Below are 24,898 nucleotides of genomic sequence, written 5' to 3'. Positions count from 1 at the left end.
TGTGCAGTACTTTTTGTCCAAATCTGTTAACTAATGGTGAAAACAATGCTATTGTGCTTGGCTGCGGTAATGCCTCATTTGCATACGATGCAAACACATTCTCTCAGGACTCGACTCTTCTTTGAAAGATGGAAGATGGAAAGCTGGTGAACATGTGGTGAACGAGCGGCGATAAGAAAAGCAACGAGCGGCAGAACCTCTGGCGCCTGTATCCGAGAAAGACAGATGGATTTGCTTCTCCCTCGATATATAGCCCATCACGCACCGCATGCAGGCACATACACACAAACGTACTGTATTCATGTATATAGAAAGAAAGGGATTAATACACAAGCAAAAGGCCCAAATATCTTACACAACACAGACATAGTGACTTTGACAAACAAATAGACTCTAGCGGGCACACACTCAAACACGCCGTTCTTGCGAGGCAGCTGCGCAAATATGCCGACCCACATTCTTTGCTTGCGAGAAGCGCTCCTAACACAACAGCAAATATTTCCCCTGCTGTCATTTTCTCTATTTTCTCTCACTTTATTTATCAAGAGAGTGCCCGGATAGTAGAGCTCCAGAGGTTCACAGGGAGGGAGTCACAGGAATGGTCGCATCCTTCTTTTTTTTTTTTTGCTCCTTCCAGGACCTGGTTTGGAGATTGAAGGGGTGAACGTGGTACCCCTGTACCTTCCCAGCTGAGGGGGATGAAATGCAAATTTAACGACGTGGGCTCATTGGCGCCAGTCTGGTGCTGTGTGATAGGACCTGACTCGGAGGCGCATTTGATTAGCTTCATTCTGTCCTTGTGTGGACCACCACGTCAACATTCATCGCACCCTTAAAAGGGCCCCTATTATGCAAAAGTGACGTTTTAATGATCTTCTAACAGTAATGTGCCCCATAGCCTGTTTATGTGGGAGAATATACGTTTGATCATTTTGGTTTTTTGTTTTTCTTCAGTGACTGGGCTGGCCGAGCATGATGTTGCTGTTAAAATGTGAGTGTAATGTTAGCACTTTAGCTCACATAGCTATGCTGGTGTCCTCCTGTTCCAATGCTTAATGTGACATTGTTGTGTGTGTGTATATATGGCTTCTATTACGGTGGACAAGTGTAGAGTTACAATGTAGATCACACGTTCTGTGAACTTTCGGACTGAAAAAAAATAACAAAACATTCATGTCAGCGATAACAGTCGTGATGTTTGGACCCCACTTAACTTCATAAAATATTATTCCCACCAAATTATTTGGACCCATAACTATATAACTATTTCGCAGCAATAAAAGGTAACTGCACTGAAATATTGTGGAAAATAAAACAGAACACACATCAGTGATAACAGTCATGATGTTTGGACCCCACTTGACTTCATAACATATTATCCCCACTAAATTATTTGGACCCATAACTATATAAGTATTTTGCAGCAGTAAAAAATAACTGCACTGAAAATTGTGGAAAATAAAACGGAACATTCACATCAGTGATAACAGTTGTGATGTTTGGACCCCACTTGACTTTATAACATATTATCCCCACCAAATTATTTGGACCCATATCTATACAAGTATTTTGCAGCAGTAAAAAATAACTGCACTGAAAAATTGTGGAAAATAAAACCGAACATTCACATCAGTGATAACAGTCATGATGTTTGGACCCCATTTGACTTCATAACATATTATTCCCACCAAATTATTCTGACCCATAACTATATAAGTATGTTGCAGCTGTAAATAATAACTGCACTGAAAAATTGTGAAAAATAAAACAGAACATTCACATCAGTGATAACAGTCATGATGTTTGGACACCACTTGACTTCATAACATATTATTCCCACCAAATTATTTGCACCCATAACTATATAAGTATTTTGTAGCTGTAAAAAATAACTGCGCTGAAAAATTGTGAAAAATAAAACAGAACATTCACATCAGTGATAACAGTCGTGATGTTTGGACCCCACTTGACTTCATAACATATTATTCCCACCAAATTATTTGGACCCATAACTATATAAGTATTACAACTGCTATGTGCTAGAAACGCTTCTCACTTAAGTTATGGTGGTGGACACGAAAGGTAGTAAATGTTATTCGATTTCCAAAGTTCCTGTACTTTACTTGTGTGTTTTGCAAATAACACGTCAATAATGACTCCCACTGCAAATTATTTTTAGCATGCAATTACAGTTCATATCCGAGCCACCCAATAAAACCATGATTTTCCGGTCCGCTCTTTTGTGTCCCCGCCATTATCCAGGATTGAATCATCAATTAAGAAAAAAACAAAACAAAATTCATTTCATCATCACAATAACTCAGTCGTATAACAGTTCCAATCCTGCAATTTTCATAGAATAGCAAACACTGGTAAAGTTCTTAGAAGGCTTTGGATAATGTCTCCTTAGAAAATGGATCCAGTCCAACATTGCGCTCATTGCATTAGCATTAAAGCTACAGACACACAAATGTATTGCTTCCTAAAAGCGCTTTTTAACTGTTTAAATTAAATTCCGACATCAAGTGTATATTTTGAACAACACACTTCCAGTACACTATTGCGGGACCACTTAGACTTATGTATGCGACTATTAAAAAAAGAGACTACATGGGGACATTTCTGTCGGATACATTTATCGTGACTGTTTACATAGCTTAGATTATGTAAATTACCCATGTTCATTTGCCTGACTGTCTCATGCATTTTCCCTGACGTTGAAAGCATCATTTTGTCTTATTACGCCGCTTAAGGAGAAGGTTTTTGTTAGATGGTTGAGTCCTACAAATGTTCTCAGCGTGAGCTCGCACACATCGCTTATGGCTAAGGCATTGCACACTCAACCTTTTACACCCGCGCCGTATGTCACATCGCAGCATATATCTGCATGTGTGAAATAGCATATTCACACATGGAGAGGGCGATAACATTATGTATAAAATAAACAGCAGGAATGGCGGTTGAAGCTTGCTGAGGAAACGGCTAATCACCACATAAGCACACAGTTTAGTCCATAGCATAAAATTGAATAGATCTCTCCACTTTCCAGATTCCTGCCACTCCTGGCATGTCTTTTTACCCCCCCACCCCCGTGCCTGTCCTCCTCTGGCCTAGCATGCTCTCATTTGTCACATCTACAATGGAAACATCCAAATTTACAGATGCTATCAATTAATCACCCCAGCGCTAATTACAATCCAATTAACCTCTGTTTCCACGCGCTGTCCTGCAGGACAGCCAGCGCTCCCCTTGAGCGGCCCCTCTCCCTCCTCAATCACTCGTCTCAGAGAGGGACAAAGTGTTTCAACAAGAGCTAATGGAGGCGTAGTTAAGTTAAAAGGAGAGTGCTAATGCAAATGGTTTGTGTGTGGGGGAATTGGATATACATCGTCTCAGTTCAAAAAACATGTTAAAAAAACATTCAAAGTAAACATATTGGCAGTACTTAAAGAGTAGTACAGCTTGTACAGCGGTATAGATTTACTACCCGATGTCAACATATAGACATTAATGTCGAAACAGTTGGCAACATCTCACAATGAACATGCCCAAAGTGCCAATATTCGGACATCACTTGTTCACCTGCACCCTCCCTCCACTTGAGGATGACCCACAGATGCTCAATTGATTATAATTTTTTTGCAGCTATTGAGACAATAATTGCTGTCAAAGTTTACTTTCTATAGTATTGTCCCTTAGGGACTTAATTAAGGAAAACGCATACACGTGTATTCCAAATACATGGCAACACATACTTTACATGTCGGACTAATATCTGTACATAAAATAGAACAGCAACACGTACAGCGTGGATGAACAGCAGCTCTATTAGGAGCTCTGGATTTACAGTCGCCCGTCAGCCTTCAGCCTTTAATGCCACAAGGGGCCTGTTTTACAGCTCTGCCCCAGGGCCCCGATCGGCTTTCAATTAGCAGGTGAGCTGCAGTCCCGTGCCCAATCAATAGACCAGTACAGGCAGGCTCCCTGCACTCTGGGGGGAAGGGGGGGGATGTCCGAGCATAGAGGGAGTGAGGTGGGATTATGCAATGTCGGGCCAGTTGTTGCCGTAAAATGTAGGCTTTGCTCTAATAGGCACGGCATCTCACTTAAACGCCACTTTTTTTTCAGTTTTTTAATGCAAATGCTGTTGTCGGAGAATAAATTGGAATTTTAAACACAGCATACACAACTAAAGGATGCAACTACAATACTATTCCATGTACTTGTCTTTTACTTATATACTGCAATATCTTATATGAAAACCATTTTAATATGAAAAAGATTTGGGTGAGTACAATAAACTTTTTGGATTTGAATGTCAGGTTAGCGCGCAGACCTCACAGCTAGGAGACCCGAGCTCAATTCCACCCTCGGCCATTTCTGTGTTGAGTTTGCATGTTCTCCCCGTGCATGCGTGGGTTTTCTCCGGGTACTCCGGTTTCCTCCCACATTCCAAAAAACATGCTAGGTTAATTAGCGACTCCAAATTGTCCATAGGTATGAATGTGAGTGTGAATGGTTGTTTGTCTATATGTGCCCTCTGATTGGCTGGCGACCAGTCCAGGGTGTACCCCGCCTCTCGCCCAAAGACAGCTGGGATAGGCTCCAACACCACCGCAACCCTTGTGAGGATAAGCGGTAGAAAATGAATGAATAAATGAATGATTTGGTTGAGCTGGTTTCATAATTATACCTCTTCAGTGTTAAGTTGGTGTGTGATGAGTTTAGTTCCAAAAACATGCTAGGTTAATTGGCGACTCCAAATTGTCCATAGGTATGAATGTGAGTGTGAATGGTTGTTTGTCTATATGTGCCCTCTGATTGGCTGGCGACCAGTCCAGGGTGTACCCCGCCTCTCGCCGGAAGACAGCTGGGATAGGCTCCAGCAACATTGCAACCCTCGTGGGGATAAGCGGTAGAAAACGAATGAATAAATGAATGATTTGGTTGAGCTGGTTTCATAATTATACTGCTTCAGTGTTAAGTTGGTGTGTGATGAGTTTAGTGTTCTTTGTAAGAACACTCACACATTCCAAAAACATGCTAGGGTAATTGGCGACTCCAAATTGTCCATAGGTATGAATGTGAGTGTGAATGGTTGTTTGTCTATATGTGCCCTGTGATTGGCTGGCCACCAGTCCAGGGTGTACCCCGCCTCTCGCCCGAAGACAGCTGGGATAGGCTCCAGCACCCCCGCGACCCTTGTGAGGAAAAAGCGGTAGAAAATGAATGAATGAATGAATTGTATAATCTGTTATGCTTATTAAATATTGTTTGTGCTTTTTTGATGACTAGACCATTAATCAAAGTTATTATTTCTTTAATCCAAAGTTTACTTTACTTGCAATAATTATTTTCCACTTTTTTCTTTATATATGTATATATATATACACACACATATATATACAGTATGTCAAGAAAATGTCAGCTGATCCAAGAAGAACTTGAAAGTGAGCAGCATTAGCAAGACTGTTTCAACATGTAACATGACAGATATAAAGATAATTGGATGAAATAAAAACAGGACATTTTTTTTGGCAGCACCCCATCATTAGAACCCATCACAAGTAAATTCAAAAGCATGGAAAATCAATTATTTCCTGCATTACTCGAGAATGGGAGTACAGAAATCCATTGGCTGTTTAAATTGCTGTTGGCGCTGTCAGATCTCTCACCAGCATCCGTCCGGCTCCTGGGAGAGAAACAAAACGAAGTGTTTCGATTCTCCTCCACCTCCCTGAGACGCCGTCGCATGGCAAAGTAGCCAAGTCGTTTTTAATTGGCCCGGCAGAGCAAGCGCGTGCTTTGGAACACATGAAAAAGAAGCTTTCGATGGCAGCACAGAGAGCAAGGACTCTGCCAAAGCAGGCAGCTTGCCTTCACTGTATAACACTTTTTTTTTTTCCCAAGCAATTTTCTGTCATTTTTTCCCGTTATCTTCTGTAGACTTTGTGAATTGTGCACACAGGAGATGAATATAAAAAAAAGAAGGTGGGTCTGTAGGGTTGTTGGAATGACATGAGGGTCTTTGAAGGCAACACAGCAGGGGGGGCGTGGCCAGGTGGAGGGGTCTGGTTGAATAGATAACTAGGTCCGACCGAGGGGTAAAACGTGTCTTTGAAGGCCTCCCGGCGGGGGGTCTTTGATTTGTTGTGTGTGTTTTTGCAAAGAATGTTCACATGTAGACAAAAATAATGAGACACAAATTAATCAATACAGCAGGAAACTGAAAAATACAGCATTGAAGGCATCAGCCAAGGAGAAAAATCGACTACAGTAGTGTCTTGTCTCTGAGGAAATCAATTTATCCTGAAAAAGATTTAAGGGCATTTCATCCGAGAGGAGACTAAGGGCATTTCATTCGAGATGACACAGAGGGCATTTCATCCTAGAGGAGACTAAGAGCATTTCATCCTAGAAGAGACTGAGGGCATTTCATTGGAGAGGAGACTAAGGGCATTTTGTTCTAAAGAAGATTAAGGGCATATCATCCTAGCGGAGACTAAGGCCATTTCATTCTAGATGACACAGAGGGCATTTCATCCTTGAGGAGTCTGAGGGCATTTTGTTCTAGAGAAGATTAAGGGCATGTCATCCTCGGGGAGACTAAGGCCATTTCATTCTAGATGACACTGGGGGCATTTCATCCCAGAGGAGACTAAGAGCATTTTGTTCTAGAGAAGATTAAGGGCATATCATCCTAGCGGAGACTAAGGCCATTTCATTCTAGATGACACAGAGGGCATTTCATCCTTGAGGAGTCTGAGGGCATTTTGTTCTAGAGAAGATTAAGGGCATGTCATCCTACGGGAGACTAAGGCCATTTCATTCTAGATGACACTGGGGGCATTTAATCCTAGAGGAGACCGAGGGCATTTTGTTCTAGAGAAGATTAAGGGCATGTCATCCTAGAGGCGACTAAGGCCATTTCATTCTAGGTGACACTGGGGGCATTTCATCCTAGGAGAGACTAAGGGCATTTCATCCTAGAAGAGACTGAGGGCATTTCATTGGAGAGGAGACTAAGACCATTTCATTCTAGATGACACAGGGGGCATTTCATCCTAGAGGAGACTGAGGGCATTTCATCCGAGATGACACTGGGGGCATTTCATCCTAGAGGAGACGAAAGCCAATTCATTCTAGATGACACTGAGGGCATTTCATCCTAGGGGAGATTGAGGGCTTTTCATCTTAGAGGTGACTAAGGCCATTTCATTCGAGATGACACTGAGGGCATTTCATTCTAGATGACACCGTGGGCATTTCATCCTAGAGGAGACTAAGGCCATTGCATTCAAGATGAAACAGATAGCATTTCATCCAGGAGACTGAGGGCATTTTGTTCTCGAGAAGACTGGGGGAATTTCATCCAAGAGGAGACTAAGGCCATTTCATTCTCGATGACACTGAGGGAATTTTATCCAAATTTCATCCAAGAGGAGACAAAAATAATTGAATCCTGGATGAGACTAAGGGCTTTTCATCCAATAGGAGATGAAAATAATTGAATTTGAGAAGAGACTAAGGGCATTTTACCCAAGTGGATAAAGTTTTATAATGATAGAAAGTGGAAAGGAAAATGTAATTCATAACCATGTTTGTGGAAACACTGAGGAAGGCCTTTTTCCTGTTTTTCCAGTGCCCCAGTCCATAAAGCAAGGCCCCTATAGATGTGACGGACAAAAATCCCATTCAAGCTTGTTAAATGTGAGGAAAACCAGCATTGTGTTTATATCCATCGTCACTTCCTATAGAAATAACGGCCAGGTGTCCTAGTATTTTTGTTCTTTTCGCTTGCTAGAAATGGAGTTTCACTAGCGGGTAGGAAGGCAGACATGGCAGCTCTTCCCTTCCACACATCTCTGTTCAAAGCCGCCATCAAAGTCTGGCAGAAATGTCAGTGCTGCAGGCAGGGGACCGGCCCCTGAATGTCAACTCTTCTCAGGTCAACACCACGAGCGAGCGAGTCTTGCATAGACATACCGCCTGAGAGAGAGAGAGAGAGAGAGAGAGAGAGAGAGGCTGAAACAGTGGGAGTAGATGAAGATGAAAGGAGAGAACATGAGGACACTGATGAGGGGAACATGATGAACTGATACAGAAGAGAAATGTCTTTAATGGAATTATGGATGGAAGAGGAAAGGCCTAAATTGACGGGTGATGCATACACATACATGGACAAAAATATTGGGACACCTGCCCTTTACACCAACAAGAGGTGATAGAATCCATTTCCACTTTGGCTTGGGTTGGGTTGCCAGATGTAAACCTTTAATATAATTATATTATTTGGAATAATGTAATTTTTTTTATTTTTAATTATTATAATTTTTTCTACTTTGCTCTAATTAATTAAAATAATATTCTTCCATAACATGTAACATAAAGTAAATTGGGCTCTAGGTTCAAATTGTCCCCACCTTTTAACATAGTTAACTATCGTAAAAGACAATCTTTTAAAAAAAAAAAATGCTAAAATAAAGTAAAATTACTCATCCTGTTGAAGATTTTGAGAAAATAATTCACACATATGTTATGGTAGTCGGCCATTTTCATCTATTTATTCCTCTTTTTCATACTTCTTCTTATTCCGCCTCACATTTTGTCCTCTAACGACATTTCTTAACCATTCATTCAAATCCAACATCAAAATGTTAGAAATCAGATAAATCGAAGAGAACAAAGTAAATACACACATTGTATTTAAATACACACTCTGTATTTACTTATGTACATAGAATGACAAAAAACTAATCACATGTAAAAGTGAAAAACGAAATACACAACATTAAACACATAATATTAACAACTATTTAAAGAGCAGTGCCGCAAAGCATGATGGGTGTTAGCATTAGACGTATTTAGCATAACCTACTGCTACCTCAATTGTGGTAAGTTAATAAAAGTTGTATAGCGCAGCTGGTAGAGTACAGCATATTTCAGCATATATATACGTATATATTTTAGCGTATTTCCACTGCATTTCAGTCAAGCTTCAGCTTCTAAACGACTCCTGTGTTCATTCAAAATTTTGATTTTCACACCTTTTCAAAGTGTTTCGGTTTCACTTCAGCTTTTCAGAATTTACGCAATGTCTGCTGACATTGCATCATCTAGTTCATTAAGTGGGCCATCTTAATTTTTTTTTGTGTTATTCACTTACTAGATATAGACAAGCTAACTACGCTATAATTAAAAGCATATTGCGAACCCCTGGTTGGATGATTCATTAAGTGGTCCATCTTAAAATATTTTAACATAATAACTGCCATGCCGGAGAAGTTAATCACTTCATCATAAAATTAAATAAAACTAAAAATTTAATTACTCATTGTTGAACTGCCCATTGAAGAAAGGGATCTGTTCCAAACCCTTAGTGATTATCTTAAAATGTTGTTATGAACTGTCATTATAGACATGTTAACCATTGCATTGTAAGGAAACTAAATCAAACTAAAATAAAATAAAATAAAATCAATAATCAATAAAACGGTGCCTTATTATGTATTTTGACCTACAGTGTACATGTTAAGGATTTACAGATGTTAAGGCTAGACATGATATTAGACAGTAGAGTCGACACACACTGGAGTTGAGCCAATGCTGGCCATAACAAGCCTGTCAGATTACAGCAGTCTAATAGAATGGTCAGGGAGCAGACAACACATCTCACGCAGCCGGACTCGAGAGGCTTCCGCCGCCATAACAGAGCTCAGGGGAAATTCTGAGTCCCACTTAAGAGTGAATTGGAGATGGGACATCGTGTGTGTGTGTGCGTGTTTGCCAGGTGCCAAAAGAAAATATAAATTGCCCCCGGTAAGTGAGAATGGTCACTAAAAATGTGACGGTTTGAGAAACTGCCTGACAAGAAAAAGAAAAAAGGCATGGGGGCATAAAAAGCGACAAGTCACAAAAGAAAGATAGAAATAGAGGCAGGATTGGCAGAAAAACAGAAAGCCAGAAAGGGGGGGGGCTGTCGAGAGGAGAGACAGCGAGATAGGGAAGCAGGATGGAGATGCAAGATGGGGACGGAAAGAGAAGAAAAAGAAGTAGGAGGTGCTGGAGGGACAAAGAGGCGGGAGATGAAGATGAAAGGCAGCCACTGTGTGACGAGTGTCCGTCTGTCATTGAGCGTGTTGGGAGAAAAATGTTTGCCAGGAAGTCAGAGCACAATAATAGTGGATGAAAGCGAGGGTTGGGCATCAAGTCTCCAGCAAATATTTCGATTCTCTTGTTCAAATGTTTTTTTTTATTTTGATTTCTAGATTCGATGCATGAAAGAAATAACCGCAAACCCCAACAAAGAAGAAGCGGCTAGTTCCTAGACTTCCTCTTAGCAGTCCGAATCCGGAAAGTCAAATAATAAAAGACGTCTGTCTGATTCCAATGTAACCAAGGGTGTCAGGATGCTAGCTGATGTGGAAGTTTTATGTAAATAAAGTACAGGAGCTAGGAATTGGTATTGGTACAGTATCGGCACCAAAAAAAAAACACTGATCAGAAAACATCCCCATTATAAAGTCATTTCTAAAGCTATGGGACTCTAGCAAACCACAGCGAGAGCCATTATGCACAAAGGGCGAAAAACTGTAGTGAACCAACCCAGGAGTGGTCGGCCAACAAAAATGACCTCAAGATCACAGTGATTGTGTGACTCACAGTGACTCATCCAAGAGGTCACAAAAGTCCCCACAACAATATTCAAACTCACTGGCCCCAGTTAAGGTCCACTGGCCCCACTTAAACCATGCAAACTTTTACGACTCTGCCTTTTAAAAGCATCAATCAAAAAAAAAATTCAAGAATCATCAGGAACTGGATTCAAAACAAGGAATCAGAATCAGAACCGGAATCATGCAAATTCCAATGATACCCAACCCTAATGATGACTGAAAGAAAAACAGCATGAAGTACCATGGTCTGGGGATGCATGAGTGCTGCCCCCACTGGGGAGTTTCCAAGCCGTGAGTACTTGAGTGCTGGATATGAAAGTGGGTGCAGAGAAGAAAACTAAGCAGCAAGAAGGTCATATGAATATTATATGCGGATCTGTGGTTGTCATTAAGCCTGTGAAGTGGAAATAACAAAGAATTAGGATTTGTCTCCAAAGACGAGAATAAATTATGAAGGGAAAGAGGAAAAGAAAATACACAAAAAAAAGCTGTTTCACCAGTAACAATAATATGAATGCTATAAAAATGCAATTAATAACAAACGTGATAACGTATGTAGCTTTACAAGTGGTGTGGGGGTGGAGTAAAACTAGAGTTGGTGCCAGATTGTTCCGCTCTTTTGTACACACGTCTTCCCTCTCTTGTGTTTCGGGTGAAGGCTAAAGAGGAGACGGCGCTGAGGCCATTGTAATAAATGCCACTTGTAAATTGCGGAGTGGAATTATACAGCGTGCAGATGGATCCTGTGCAAAACGGCGGAAAAAAAAAAAAGCACGAGTGATAATTAAGACTTAGGGGGTGGTAGGTACCTTAGTACCATAAGTACCATAAGTACCTTAGTACCATAAGGTACTTATGTAAGTACCACATGTACTTACATAATGTAAGTACATGTGGTAGTACTTACATTATGTAAGTAAGTAGTCCATAGTAAGTGCCAATATAGTGATATGTATAGCACATCATGACTGGTTCAAGAAAGAGTACACATACCGTACAGTTGCAATTACCTCTAAATATACATAAATGTCAAACTTAGTGACTACCGAGTCATGTCCACAAATGCTAAGCAAATAACCTCAAAGGTTTACTCATAGACCTTCATTTTGCAGTCAAATCACTGCTCTGTATTAAATATAAAAGAGCATCTGCGTGATATGACTACTGGGAGGAGGCGCTCTTGCTTGCACATAAATAGAAAGAATTACACGCGAGCTGAAAATGTAATAAAAAGCACAGGCAGAGTCGGCTTGTATTTTGAATGGGAGTTTGGGCTGACTGGAGCTCTGGGCTGACTGTAAAGCAGGAAAATCCAATTCTGTTGTTTTGCTTTGTACACCCCAACGCACGGTTTATTTGCTCATGTGCAAAGTCTTTGCACGCTATCGTTTTCCGTAATCACCCTTTTTTTTGTCAAGCATGTACTTCTTAAATCATGAGATACTTTGTTATGATTGTTCTCCTGGGAATTGAGCACACATGCTCAACAAGCGCGGCAATGCACCTGAATGTGCCGCTTAGTTCATGTCACTGCATTAATTGCTTAGGAAAAACATATCTAGGTAGCAAATTATGCATATTCTCATGCGCAATCATGCTTTACTTCTACAGGTCCTTCCCCCCCCAGAGGTCTGTGGCCCAATCCGCCAACCTCCTCCGGTGCCCCCGCCGCTGTGAGGTAACCAAACTCGATAAAAGTACCACTAATTACAACAACGCCAGCTAATTGTGTCCTTTTGTGCGGTAATCAAACAGCCACACTTCTTCCAGAGTCCAGAGGTTATGCCCCCCCCCCCCCCCCCCCCATTCCCCATGGGACCTGGGCACCTGCCCTGACCCTTGCCTCACTTCCTTCTTTATCTGACCACACAACAAATGTCAGTATGTTTGTGAAGTATGCAAAGAAAGCAAATACTGCAGTATAGGTTAGGATAAAACCAGAGCTCCCCTCTGTGGTGGATGAGTGAATTACAGTCCTCGATGCCTTGTTGAGAGACAAAATCCAGCTGGCTCTGCAAAAATAAAACAGAGAGGGGGGGGGGCAAAGTCAAAATGAGGAAGGTTAAAGTGAGGTCATAATGAAGAGACTCAACTCCCAGGTAGTACACACCTGAACCTCTACATAATTTTTCACAATAAATGTTGTTGCCATTCACAACAGTTGGGATGTTAAAAAAGGGTGAGCCATTTTGTTTTGTTTTAGTTTTATTTAGTTTTATTATACCTTTATAGTATTTGAGTTGTAAGTTAAAGGGGGACCTATTGTGCTCATTTTTAGGCCCTTTGTGTTGAGTTGTGGACTCCTAAGAGCAGCTAAGCTACACACAAGAACCAGCACAGAAGCTTTCTAGTTCTTCCAGAATATGCACCTATTCAGATATATTTCCTTGGACTTCGTGTTTCCTGCAAAAATGGTCTGTTTTAATGTGTTCCACCCACGGCATTTTTCGGCCCTTTGTATTGAGTTGTGGACTCCTATAGAGCAGCTACACACAATAACCAGCACCAGCACGGATAATAAACGGTGATTTATCTTTTTAAAATGTCAGCTTTTAACATGCAGCCATATGTGTTGGAACCAGAATCTGATCCGGAGGTAGACAAGACAGTCCAAAGTTAAAGACGCCTCTCAATGGTAAGTAGCTTTAGCATTTTAGCGTTTTCTACAGCATCGGTAACGTGTAATGTAGGAATTGTAAACAAATGTGACTTTCCCTTACACCCAAAGAAACAATTTATATGAGCGCTTGCTAGCAACGTAAACACAGAAGCAGAGCTTGGGGTTGGGCAGAGAGTGTATCTGGCCCACAGCCACGCCCACGGCCTCTGTGACATCACAAAGGAGGAGTTTTGCAACGCCCTCTGAAACCGAGCGTTTTGAGCCATCCAAAACTTTTTTCAGGGCTCACTTCCAAATATGCAAAGCTCATTACCTGAAACACTGGTTCAGGTTTAACACAACAATACAACGTCCCAACTACATTTATCGGTAAGAAAAGTGGAAAAAGCATAATCGGTCCACTTTAAGAACGGGCCTGGCATGAGTATAAGAAATCAGAAAATGTGGCAAAATTAGTTTAGTTTCAGACTAAAATATAGTTACATTTAATTATGTCATCAAATAATTATCGTGAAATGATAATTTAGAAGAATTACTTTTGAACTATTTTTAAATATATAAAAAATATTTTAATGATTCCCACTAAAATGTAAATTTATGTGCAATTTTTTAATTAACTATTTTAATAGTAGTGATATATAATATTATATATAATTTTTGTACATGTGAGGTTCATTCATACGATATATTATGCTAGTAGAGCGCCCTCTTCTGGCTGAAAACAGTTACAGACTCCAAGAATAATAGGAGACTTTATGTAAAACTGTGCAAAATCGGGATTTTATTGTTTTATCCCCCTACGGTTCACTGACTTCCAAGTCCTTTAGACACCCTCCGCACCAGAAACTGGTGTTGCGAGAAGAAACGTTCAAATAGCCGGAACCAAAACAGGCCTCATCCGTCCTCAGCGGTACATTTCACCAAAGCCCTTTCTCTGCGCTGACACACAGTACATACATTGTCACATAATTACAGTCGGCTTCGCTCCAATGTGTCCTTTTCCTCCATTACACAGGGGAGAGGACAGTGAGTTTTAGGCAGATGTTGAGTAAGTGCAATGTCTAGTGTGGATGTTGAGCACACATACAGTATGTACATACAATACATGGCTGGTAATTGATAAACCGGATTAACTAAACACAGTTGCCAATGTGAAACTACTCAAGAAGCTGCCTTACATTTAATGGATAGAGTCCTATTTTTTAAATTTAGATTTTGACCAGAAAATGATGCCTTGCTGATGTAACTGATGTTTGTGTTCATCTACAAGAAAATCAAACCTCGAAACAACATTTTTGTTTTTAAATAAATGTGATTAATTTTGAGATTTTTAAATACATTTCATTGTTTTATTCGTTATATTACTTTATGTGTATTTTTTCCATTTAAATTATACTAAATAAAAAAAGAAATATAAATTAAATTAAACAAAAAATACATATAATTGTATTTATTAATTAATGTCCATGTAATCTTTATTAAAAATCCCAATTAAATTAATGAGTATTACTTCAGAATTAGTAAGGAATTGAGAGTCAAATAAAAGTAATACAAAATATAAAGAAAATATTTTATGTTACTCATTAATGTAATTTGTATTTTTATATTATTTTTATTTACATTTAGAATTTTATTAAAATGTATATCCACCTTCAAGAATTATTAATTATATTGTTATCATTTTATTTGTTATATTACTTTATATGTATTTTTTTCCATTTAAAAATTACATGAAATTATAAAAATAAATATAATAATAAAATAACAAATAAATATAAATTAAATTAAACAAAAAATACATATAATTGTATTTGTTTATTAATGTCCTTGTAATCTTTATTAAAAATCACATTTAAATTAATGTGTATTACTTCAGAATTAGTAAGGAATTGAGAGTCAAATAAAAATAATAAAAAATATAAAGAAAATATTTTATGTTGCTTATTAATGTAATTTGTATTTTTATATTTTTTTATTTACATTTAGAATTTTATCAAAATTTATATCCACCTTCAAGAATTATTAATTATATTATTATCATTATATTTATCGATTTTCTTTGTTTTTTTTATATGCAGTGTTCTTTTATAAATTGTAACAATCCATTAATTTGGTATCATGGCTGCTTCTAGCCTTATATATTTAAATGTGATATGTACCTTTCATAAAAACATAAGACGCTACCAATGATGAATCATGAAACCAAAATGCCTCGAGTGGATAGTTCAATGTCAGTTATTGAATTCTGCCAAATGAACTGCAGCGACCAAGGACAAAACAATAGCACTAGACTTGCCCTTTAGATAACAATTGCACAGGCATAATTGATGCCATTACTCAAACAGTATTCAATAAAAAAAAGACGGGTGATCATGTCTTTGTCGAGACAACAGAGGGGATTTCCTTCACCAATGTTCTATAAATCAGGAATAGATATATATACGTATATATATAAAGAGATAGAGAGACACAGAGAGATGGATAGAAATGATGAGTGGAGATAGAGGAGAAAGGAAATGTCATTAGAAGCAGGATGTAACTGTGGAAAGCCATGCCAGTGACGCCGTCATCTTTTCTTCTTTACTGCAGATTTTCGCCATAAATGTCAAAAAGCGTAGTCATGGGGTAACGGTCCGCAGAGAGGGGATAGCGAGTCAAAGTAAAGGAATAAAAGTTTATGTCCTGGAGCTCGACCTCGGCTCTCTCCATGGCCGGAGGTCGGCTCTCCTGCAAACATTCGCTCATCGCTCGTTTTGTCCGTCTCATGTCCGATTTGTGTGCATCCCGCCAAGAGAGATGCATGGATCTACTGTACATGATCAGTTCTAGGAACAACTCTGGTAGATCTAGGTCCCGATCACACGCATGATCTCCTTCTGCACTTTGGGCTCCTGGGTGTTGATGTTGGCATCCCCCACTTGGCCATCCTCGTACCTGCACACATTCAAAAAATCCCTTAATCTATTTCTTTGACAAAGCTGGCAATATAGTGTAACCTTGGTTTTTGAACGGCCCTGTTTTGGTATGACTTGGTTATCGTACACTGACTCGGTTAACATACAATATTAACTGTTGCGTCTTACCCTTACGGTATTAAAAACTAACTACAGTAAACCTCGGAAATATCGGACTCGGATATATCGCAAATTCGCTCACAACGGACAGATAAAAAAGAACCGATTTTTCCGTAATGCATTTCCAATAAAAATTCATTGCATATATCGGATTTTTTATAACGGATTTCGCCTATTTCGGACAAAATCTCCAGTCCCGTTCCAATGCATTTCCATTAAATTTCCCTCGCATATATCGGATGGCCGCATCGTGGCGCTCCGATTCGCCGAATCGTGACAGGCTGCTATACGACGTCGTTTGCAGTGTTGCCTGCGCGTCCAGGTACATTGGAAACATAGTCAAGGAAGTGCCTTTTTATAACGGATAAAATCCGATTTACGCATATACCGGATATAAATCCGATATATGCGTAAAACGGACATTTTCCGGTATAGGCATATAACGGATTTCGCTTATATCGGACAAAACCAGTGGGAACAATTGAATCCGATATACGTATCCGAGGTTTACTGTATTCCCAGCATTACTTATTGATTTACCCAGCACCAAATCTTGTGATACTTAGTTTACGCACGACGATTGCATCCTGTTAGCGCACTCAAATGAGGATCTGGCAACTCAGTCTTGTCGTATAATTAATACTCTGCATGAGTCCAACTGTGTTGGTAGCGTGTCGACTACAAAACGTCCTCGTTAGCCTGCTCTCGATTACAAACCGTTAGTGGAATTAACTCACGCTGTCTCATTCTTTTATTCATCAGCAGTATAGAACATAGCTAAGTTTCAGGAAAATATCAGTTCCCAACAAGAAACGAGAGAAAAACTGCTTTTTTTCGAGCATAACTTTGACTTTGATATAATTTTTTTGCTTTTTTGACAGCTCAAATATGTAAACAAATGTACCACAACCCAAAAAAAGGGTTGGTTTACATTAAAATAACAATTTGAATATCATGAACTGTTTACTATTTTCGCATTTGGAACTAAACTGTGTCTCTGCAAAAAAAAAAAAAAAATGTCCCTGCAATGCATAACCTTCTGCACGCTGCACTCCTCCATGTTCTCCATGGAAATGATGCATGCTGAGCTCTTATCCGATGCTCTTTAAAAACTGCTCTTTTATTGTTCACTTGTGTTTATCACCTATGATTGAGTTTTAGGTGTACCCCTTTTGGAAAAGGTTCATCATGAAAACCGAGGTTCCACTCTATTTTTGCTAAATTCCTGAAATGCAAGAATAGCGAATCACAAAGCAGGAAAGAACAAGCTCCACCCACTGGTACGACACTTTTGTTATGGTATGGCGCTCAATTCAGTTCAGTGCAATATATTATCTGTATTTTAAATGTATGGTTAATCCATAAAATAATTTACAGGTAATCTACATAAGGTTGTTCCATTTCTAAAAAAAAATGTTCGATTACAGATCCAACACATATAAATGTAGTCTGCTTCTCATGAAATGTTTGCCAGAGAAAGGAACTACTCACACAAAAAAGAAGCGAGTACAAACATGGTCCGACACGGGACACACCCAAATGTTGCCGTGCTTCTGCAGATCCTTGGATGTGATCACTGTTTTTTTAAAAATGAACAGAAAGTACAAACATTAGCTGTGGTGCTAAGTACTTTTTTGACTCTTACGTTACTTGTCTTACCTTCACAAAGTGCAATGCAGTTCAGATTTCGACTTTGAAGAAACCTTGATTGTATCGGACGGCTCTGCTTAAAACAAGAAGGGACAGTTCACTTATGGATGGATGTTGATGTTAGGGTGGAAACACTGTTTGGGGTGTTTTTGATTTTAGAATTGCATGTTGGCGATATTGGCTGCAAGGTGGACGAGTGGTTAGGCCTCACAGCTAGGAGACCGCAGATCAAATCCACCCTCGGCTATCTCTGTGTGGAGTTTGCATGTTTTCCCCGCGCATGGGTAGTTTTTCTCCGGGTACTCCGATTTCCTCCCACATTCCAAAAACATGCTAGGTTAATTAGCGACTCCAAATTGTCCATAGGTATGAATGTGAGTGTGAATGGTTGTTTGACTATATGTGCCCTGTGATTGGCTGGCGACCAGTCAATGGTGTACCCCGCCTCTCCCCTGAAGACAGCTGGGATAGGCTAAAATTTTACTTTATTTTAGTTTTATTGTACAGTGGTTGAATTCTCTTTTGCTCATGTATGATTGAAAAGGGCTGCACGGCGGACGGGTGGTTAGCGCGCAGGCCTCACAGCTAGGAGACCGGAGTTCAATTTCACCCTCCACACCATCTCTGTGTGGAGTTTGCATGTTCTCTCCGTGCATGGGTAGGTTTTCTCCGGGTACTCCGGTTTATTCCCACATTCCAAAAACATGCTAGGTTAATTGGCGACTCCAAATTGTCCATAGGTATGAACGTGAGTGTGTATGGTTGTTTGTCTATGTGTGCCCTGTGATTGGCCGGCAACCAGTCCAGGGTGTACCCCGCCTCTCACGCAAAGACAGCTGAGATAGGCTCCAGCACCCCCTGCGATCCTCTTGGTAGAAAATGAATGAATGTTGGCGATATTTCAGTTCCGCCTTGTATTTGATCAGGAAATATGCAAATTCATTAATTTTCCATCCATCCATCCATTTTCTTTCGCTTATCCGACCGGGTCCATCTCGCAAGGGCAGCAGTCCCAGTCGGGACGTCCAGATTTCCTGGTCTCCAGCTCCACCGAGAGGACACCAAGGCATTCCCAAGCCAGCTGTGAGACATAATCCCTCCAGCGTGTCCTGGGTCTGCCGCCGGTGCCTTTTCCCAGCTCGGCATGCCGGGAACATCATCCGAGAGGCACCCGGAGTAGCTACCCGAGCCACCTCAAAAGGCTCCTCTCAATGTGAAGGATCAGTGTATTTAAGGGTGAGTCCAGCCACCCTTGCAGAGGAAATTCACTTCTGCCTTGTTATTCTTTCGGTCACGACCCAAATCACATGACCACGGGTGAGGGTCGGAACATAGATGGAGCGGGAAATTGAGAGCTTTGCCTTCCGTTTCAGTTCTCTCTTCACCACGACGGTCTCCGGTTCAACGACCGCATTACTGCAGACGCTGCGCCGATCCGATGGATGGATGGATGGAATGCAGTTCAATTGGTAAATAATATTTACTTTATACAGTATTATCATTTTTTTTCTTGAATTTATTGGTATGCACTCCTGCCCATCACTGATTTGACCCATGAGCCACGGGTTCACTTCCTCTGGTGTAGGTTGCCAATTCACATTGTCCGTCACTCACCTGTGGTATGGTGTTCATGCGGTTGTAACGCTGCACTAGTTCGTCTTTGGTGGGCATGCGGTGTTGTCCCTTCCCCATTCCTGCACGGAACACAACACACTTTCATTAGAACGACCTTTGATGGAGCATCGGTAAAACATGTCTCATACAAAGACAATTGTACCCAATGCACGAGTGAACATCAGACAATATTCATACTTGTTGACATTCCCTTTGTTGATACCTTTCTCTGAAATACATTTTGCACATTAACAGAGTGTTTTTTTGTTGAAAAAGATGACATGCATGTGTTTTTTGGGGTCACCACTTAATAATAGTGGTTAAAAGTAGGACCCGGAATGAAACCAGTTCAGAACCCCTTGTCTAAAACAACCCGAACAGTCCAGTTGTCATTAGCCATGTTTACATGAGGAGTTTTTCTCTTTCCGAATGGAATCTTTCCGAAAGCAATGGTATACATAGAAAGGAATATTCCAATCGCGTGTCTACATGCGCCGCTATAATCAACCAGAATAGTCAATGGGGCATGCGCAGTAAAACGTAAACATCAACATCACGTGATACCGACCAGAGAGCTTTACTTCTTTTTACACTTACACTACATATGAGATTGTGAAGCAGCTTCCTATTTTATCTTTCACTTAAGATTACATATCAAAATGTTATATTAAAGAAATGCAACTTGACCATAGACCACAAGTACAGTTCTCTATTTGTAGAACAGGGGTCTCAAACACGTGGCCCGCGGGCCAAATGTGGCCCGCAGGACACTAGTTTGAGGCCACTGCCTTGATATGAAAGTTTAATGTTAGTGCGGCCCGCACAAGTTTGATATGGATGCTGTATGGTATCATGTACCCAGAAAAAATTATTACGTTTGATTAATGTTCATGTTAAAGGTTAAATAACTGTTAATAGTTATCCTCCCTATCCGTGCGGAAGTGGTAAGTTTTTGGCTATTTAAGTTTAAAGGAAATAACTTGGAGGATACCGTTTAGGTCGCTAGCTCTCTAGTTTGCGAGTTAGCATGTGTCTCAAGACCCTGCAGTTGCGCAATATGTTGTAAATAAAAAGAGTATAAATGTGACTATAGTCGTGTTTTGTCATGTCTACAGGGCTCTAATAATGCTTTGTTCATTTTAATCTGAAAAAAATAATTTGTCTACCCACCAACTATATGTGGTTTCTTAATTTTTAATTATTTGCCGTTTTATTATTATATTTATTTATTACTGATTGATTGATTTTCTTTTTTCTTGATCTTATTTTGTGTAGAAAAATAAAAATGAAGCAATTTGAGAACATTGGAATGTTTTATCAGAGCTTTGTAAATCGCCTGTAAATCTTCCACACATGACAAAACACTCCAGGGTGATAATGAGGCTCTGTTACAAACACACACATAGCGTGGAGAGGACCAGGACTTGTTCCTACCTGAGTATCCGAAAGATATGCTGGAGATGGGGCTGAGATAGATGCCTTTCCCGTATGCTGCTCCGTGCAGCTTGGGTTTGGAAAAGAGCGGGAAAGATGGGTCATTTCAACACATAGTGTCAAATTACATACCCTATACGTCTTGGATAGGGCGGCACGGCAGTCTAGTGGTTAGCGCGCAAACCTCACAGCTAGGAGACCAGGGTTCAATTCCACCCTCCCCGTGCATGCGTGGGTTTTCTCCGGGTACTCCGGTTTCTTCCCACATTCCAAAAACATGCTAGGTTAATTGTCCATAGGTATGAATGTGAGTGTGAATGGTTGTTTGTCTATATGTGCCCTGTGATTGGCTGGCGACCAGTCCAGGGTGTACCCCGCCTCTCGCCTGAAGACAGCTGGGATAGGCTCCAGCAACACCGCAACCCTCGTGAGGATAAGTGGTAGAAAATGAATGAATAAATGAATGATTTGGTTGAGCTGGTTTCATAATTATACCTCTTCAGTGTTAAGTTGGTGTGTGATGAGTTTAGTGTTCTTTGTAAGAACACTAACACAATTGGCGACTCCAAATTGTCCATAGGTATGAATGTGAGTGTGAATGGTTGTTTGTCTATATGTGCCCTGTGATTGGCTGGTGACCAGTCCAGGGTGTACCCCGTCTCTCGCCCGAAGACAGCTGGGATAGGCTCCAGCAACACCGCAACCCTCGTGAGGAAAAAGCGGTAGAAAATGAATGAATAAATGAATGATTTGGTTGAGCTGGTTTCATAATTATACCTCTTCAGTGTTAAGTTGGTGTGTGATGAGTTTAGTGTTCTTTGTAAGAACACTAACACATTCCAAAAACATGCTAGGTTAATTGGCGACTCCAAATTGTCCATAGGTATGAATGTGAGTGTGAATGGTTGTTTGTCTATATGTGCCCTGTGATTGGCTGGCCACCAGTCCAGGGTGTACCCCGCCTCTCGCCCGAAGATAGCAGCCCTCGTGAAGAAAAAGCGGTATAAAATGAATGAATGAATGAATACCTCTTGGATATATTTATAGACTTGCGTCATTTTTTTATGTACGTTATTTGGAATTCCCAATGAGTGGAAAGCAGGGAGACACGGAGTGAAGGTGGGCATTGGGTAAAAAAAAAGGAGGGAAATAATCTCTCACCAGCATGGTCTATGCAATGATGCCGTTCAATAACGGGTTTCGGTTACTAACCTGGTCCAATGGAAGCTCCCCTTATTAGAATCGTTACTCACTACAGGTCCGGTTTTCCCTTGCAGCTTCAGACCTAGCCTACACAGTGCTCTAAGTGGTTCACCCCAAGAGGGCGCACAGGTAGCTTCCTGTCACAGCTGATACCAGAACCACCCCTCTGATATAGAAGTGTGGCATCCAGTCTTAGACACAAGCTGTACCAGTGCACCCTGCTGGCTAAGTATTCTTATGGCAAAACCGCCTTAGAAGGGAAGCTGGCATCTATTAACTGCAAAAATGAATCAGCCGGACAGTCAGCCTGCTCTGTCGGAAAGCAGGCTCACGGTCCGAGAAGGCGCAGTGTAGTGAAGGTGAGCCAACTGGCCCGGTACCTGCAGTTTGGTATAGGAGGCATTGACTAGTCCATTTCTCAGAACAGAGTGCCAGTTCTCTATATGGGAACCACTAGAAGAGCAAGTGTAGGGGGGAGGCGGAGAGAGAAAGAGGCATGTGAAAATGATCCGCTTCTGATTGGATGTTGCATCTTCAAGAAATATGCATCAGTTTATTTGCATTCATGTTTCAGAGAATAGAGGGAGTTCCTGGATATTTAGCATGAACATCGCCGTTACCTCAAATGGTGGCCTCCACTCAAATAAACACGGCGCCCCAGTTTGGACACACTTGCTCATGCTATTGAACCAGGAAACTTTACTGTGTACTTTAAATCTCTTTTTTGTACAGTACAATTTATTGCATGATATTGCTACATATTATATATACCATTATGTAAAATATTTAGTAATACATTTTTAGTAATAGTAAAATATTTAGTAATAGTTATAAATACAAAATGTATAATCATAACATTGAATATCAAATTATTTAAATATAGAACGACTATTATACATTATTATTATAAAAACACATTTATAACAGTGTTGTATGTGTTGCATTCATGTCCGATTGATATTTATTTAACATCTTCTCTAATAAATGCCTAAAATAATCTTTGGAGTTTAGTCATTAAATTACGAAATCATATGAGATTTTGAAAATAACATCACAAATTTACAAGAATAAATTTGTGAATGTACAAGAATAAATTTGCAAGAAAAAAGCCAACATTTATGAGAAAAAAGATGTAAATTCACAAGTAAGTTGTAAAAGTTGTAATATTATGAGAGTAAAGTCACAAATTTACAAAAATACATTTGTAAATTCACAATAATAAATTTGTAAATTCACAAGAATAAATTTGCAAGGAAAAAAGCCTAAATTTATGAAAAAAATGTAAATTCACGAAAATAAAGTCCTAAATTTATGAGGAAAAAAATTGTAATATTATGAGAGTAAAGTCACAAATTTACAAGAATACATTTGTAAATTCACAAGAATAAATTTGTAAATGTACAAGAATACATTTGCAAGAAAAAAAAGCCTACATTTATGAGAAAAAAGATGTAAATTCACGAAAATAAAGTCCTAAATTTGTGGGGGGAAAAATCATAATATTATGAAAAAAAAGTCATATATTTAGGAGAATAAATTCTCGTAATATTCTGGTAAATCTATGATTTTATTCCCATAAATGTACAACTTTTTTTTTTCCTGTGAGTGTATGACTTTTTCTCGTAAATTTACATATGTCTTTATTCTCGGAAATGTCAGAGTTTTTACTTGTAAATTTCCTGCTTTATTCTCATGAAATTATGATTTTATTCTCTAAAACTCTGATATTTTTTCAATGCGGCCCAAATGCGCAGTTGTATTAAAGCTTGGAAGCAACAGTATGAGAAAGAAAAGGGATAGTTTTTCTTACATTACCATACTCTTATAAACATAGAAATTAAATAAGATGATAAGATGATGAAATAAGATAATGAATGCCTTTTAAAAAATCGTTAAAAAATCTCGATGAATGGCATGGTTAACAAGACGTTATTTGGGCCGTGCTAGTGTCCAGATGGACTACGTATGAAACACTCAGCTTCATCTACTGGTGCCCAAATCCTGATCTCACAATCACATATTTGGCTTGTATACGTCCCAGGAAAGCGTGCCTGCCGAGTGGTAGTGTTTGTTGCCGTTCCATCAAATAAAAAAATAAAAATTGCTATCTTACATAACAATAACAATGCCCTACATTTGCACAAAAAAAAAAAATTAAATAAGACTCTGACAGGATGCAAACTATATTAGAGTCAGAGGAGGAGGGAATCGGACTCACTGGAAGGCAAAGGTGCTGCCATAGAGCTTTTTGGCAGTGCGGAAACGAGCCTCCTTGGCTGGGGGGCTGCTGAGCAGCAGGAACTGGTGGGAGGTGTGCATGAATTTCAGTTGCTACCACGATGACATCATTAGAGAAGGGGAAACAAAGCAGAGACGGAAGGGGGAAATTAACCCTCAAATTCGACTAAACAAGGAATGCAGTATTTGATCATGGAGAGGAGTTTTTTCCTACCCTGCTGAGAGGCAGCTTGACAATATGAGACCTGTTACTGGAAATAATCCTGTGAAAAGATAAGATTTAGTAATAAATGACAATATGGCTAAGTCAACGAGTACAAAAATATATGTTTTTTTTTATTAATTATTATTTTTTATTATTATTTTCTCCATGAAATCAAATGAAAAAG

At 39.7% G+C, this 24,898-nt stretch overlaps 1 protein-coding gene and 1 long non-coding RNA gene across 4 annotated transcripts in view; one reads left to right on the top strand and one right to left on the bottom strand.

The window, feature by feature from the left end:
• The window catches only part of LOC131139876 (uncharacterized), a 38,961-nt gene that overhangs the window by 5,862 nt on the left and 8,201 nt on the right, over positions 1-24,898 (top strand). Inside the window, exons 3-4 of the long non-coding RNA XR_009132311.1 lie at positions 12,288-12,354; positions 13,259-13,311. This is a non-coding gene — a long non-coding RNA (uncharacterized LOC131139876). The remainder of the gene's footprint in view (positions 1-12,287; positions 12,355-13,258; positions 13,312-24,898) is intronic.
• LOC131139870 (protein mono-ADP-ribosyltransferase PARP6) overlaps positions 13,885-24,898 on the bottom strand; it is a 28,234-nt gene continuing 17,220 nt past the window's right edge. The window contains exons 17-24 of one of the 3 annotated variants that reach the window (XM_058089804.1): positions 24,724-24,772; positions 24,490-24,602; positions 22,652-22,724; positions 21,069-21,138; positions 19,635-19,714; positions 18,030-18,096; positions 17,862-17,946; positions 13,885-16,230 (exon numbers count right to left, since the gene is read on the bottom strand). In XM_058089804.1, the coding sequence (XP_057945787.1) occupies positions 16,143-16,230; positions 17,862-17,946; positions 18,030-18,096; positions 19,635-19,714; positions 21,069-21,138; positions 22,652-22,724; positions 24,490-24,602; positions 24,724-24,772 (625 nt within the window). In that variant the 3' untranslated portion in view covers positions 13,885-16,142. The remainder of the gene's footprint in view (positions 16,231-17,861; positions 17,947-18,029; positions 18,097-19,634; positions 19,715-21,068; positions 21,139-22,651; positions 22,725-24,489; positions 24,603-24,723; positions 24,773-24,898) is intronic. The other 2 variants (XM_058089806.1, XM_058089805.1) reach the window with 2 other exon arrangements.

This window comes from Doryrhamphus excisus, chromosome 12, assembly GCF_030265055.1.
Source record: "Doryrhamphus excisus isolate RoL2022-K1 chromosome 12, RoL_Dexc_1.0, whole genome shotgun sequence".
Lineage (NCBI taxonomy): Eukaryota > Metazoa > Chordata > Actinopteri > Syngnathiformes > Syngnathidae > Doryrhamphus > Doryrhamphus excisus.
The sequence above is the reverse complement of the archived record's forward strand: the minus strand, read 5'-3'. Positions and strand labels throughout refer to the sequence as shown.